We start from the raw sequence: 1377 nt of genomic DNA, 5'->3' as shown, positions 1-1377 counted from the left end.
TTAAGTCGATTGAGAAATTATTTGCAGCTAATTAATAATATTTAATCCCCCCTCCCCCCAAAAAAAATCTACTTTCTTTTCTATCTTTAAAGATAATTACATTCGTGTGATAGTGACTGATTAGCTTATGTTAATGACTCATTCATTTGTTGTATAAATAAAGTTTAAAAAGGACATTAGGTTAATTACATAGATATAAAAAAAATGGGAGACTAAGACTAATTAAGTGAAAAATAGGATAGTAATCAAGATAACTAATCAACATAATACAGCCAAGAAATTAAGTTATTACGCGCAATAAAAAAAATCAATCTTTAACGAAATGACGTAACCACATATTCCAAACATAATTATCAGAAGTGGATTGAAATATCATACAACTTAATCTATTTTGGAACGGAAATAAAACTAACACCTGTTGTATTCTAACACCTGTAGCTGTGCTGTTTGTTAAAGGGTCTAAATACAAAATGGAAACTAATCTATATAAAGCTTATGTCTTTTTTTCAGATTCATTATTATTATTTTTTCAAAGTTCGTTTTTCTTTTTTGTTTTCTTCTTCCAGCACTGTGAGAAGTTGGGTGTTTTATTGTCAAAAGTGATTTCGGTTTTATTGTATTGCACACATCGTTAAGAGTCTATTTGCATTAAAAAATCTCTTTCACTACACAAATCGAAAACATCTTTTGAGTCTAAATCTTCAGTTTGTCTTAGCAATATTGCAAATGATGGCAAATCAATTCGCAATTTTCGCCTGTGTCTTTGATGTACAAAGAGGGTTCCGTTTTCGATGAAAGAAAATCATGTAAAGACATTTATATTTTTTCCTTTTTTTCTTCTTTCAGGGGTCCTGCCTCTGAATACGAAAAAATCATAATCATTTTTTCTTTCTTTTCAAGAATATCCTTTTTGTTTTTGTCTTTTCTCTCACACTGTCTCTCTCTTTCTTCCCATTTCCACAATTGATCCTACAAATCCTTCAGCACGAAGAATATCCTTCAATTAAGGAGAGAAAGTCTAAATACGTCTTCGACCTCATCCTTAGTTCAGACACACACTCTCTCCCTTAGTCTCTTAGTCCGATCCTTTTCTATCCTACATCCTACAGCTGGACGTCTGGCACATCCTGCATCGGTCCATTGGTGGCGCTAGGATGCAAGGAGGCCGTGAGAGTCACCGTGGCACCGCAGCGATGGTCGGGCAGGCTACAGGACGCGGAGGGGCAGGTCTGCGTGGCACTGTTGGACTTGGGGCCTGTGCTGCAACCCATGGTGCGGAGCTTCTCGTGCAGTTCGTAGTCCACGGGGAATATCACTGCAAGGGGGAAGGGGGGAGGGGGAGGTGGAAGGGGGGGGGGGTGGGGTGGGGGGGAGGGG

General features: G+C 38.0%; 1 protein-coding gene across 1 annotated transcript in view; it reads right to left on the bottom strand.

The window, feature by feature from the left end:
* Nucleotides 1-388: 388 nt before the first annotated feature.
* The window catches only part of LOC122265522 (metabotropic glutamate receptor 2), a gene marked incomplete at its 3' end in the record, with an annotated part of 99084 nt that continues 98095 nt past the window's right edge, over nucleotides 389-1377 (bottom strand). Inside the window, 1 exon segment of the mRNA XM_086549916.1 lies at nucleotides 389-1315. Within this exon segment, the coding sequence (XP_086406042.1) occupies nucleotides 1104-1315 (212 nt within the window).

The sequence above is a fragment of the Penaeus japonicus genome, unplaced genomic scaffold (genome assembly GCF_977035675.1).
Source record: "Penaeus japonicus unplaced genomic scaffold, GWHDUDI00000001_assembly GWHDUDI00000022, whole genome shotgun sequence".
NCBI lineage: Eukaryota > Metazoa > Arthropoda > Malacostraca > Decapoda > Penaeidae > Penaeus > Penaeus japonicus.
The sequence above is the reverse complement of the archived record's forward strand: the minus strand, read 5'-3'. Positions and strand labels throughout refer to the sequence as shown.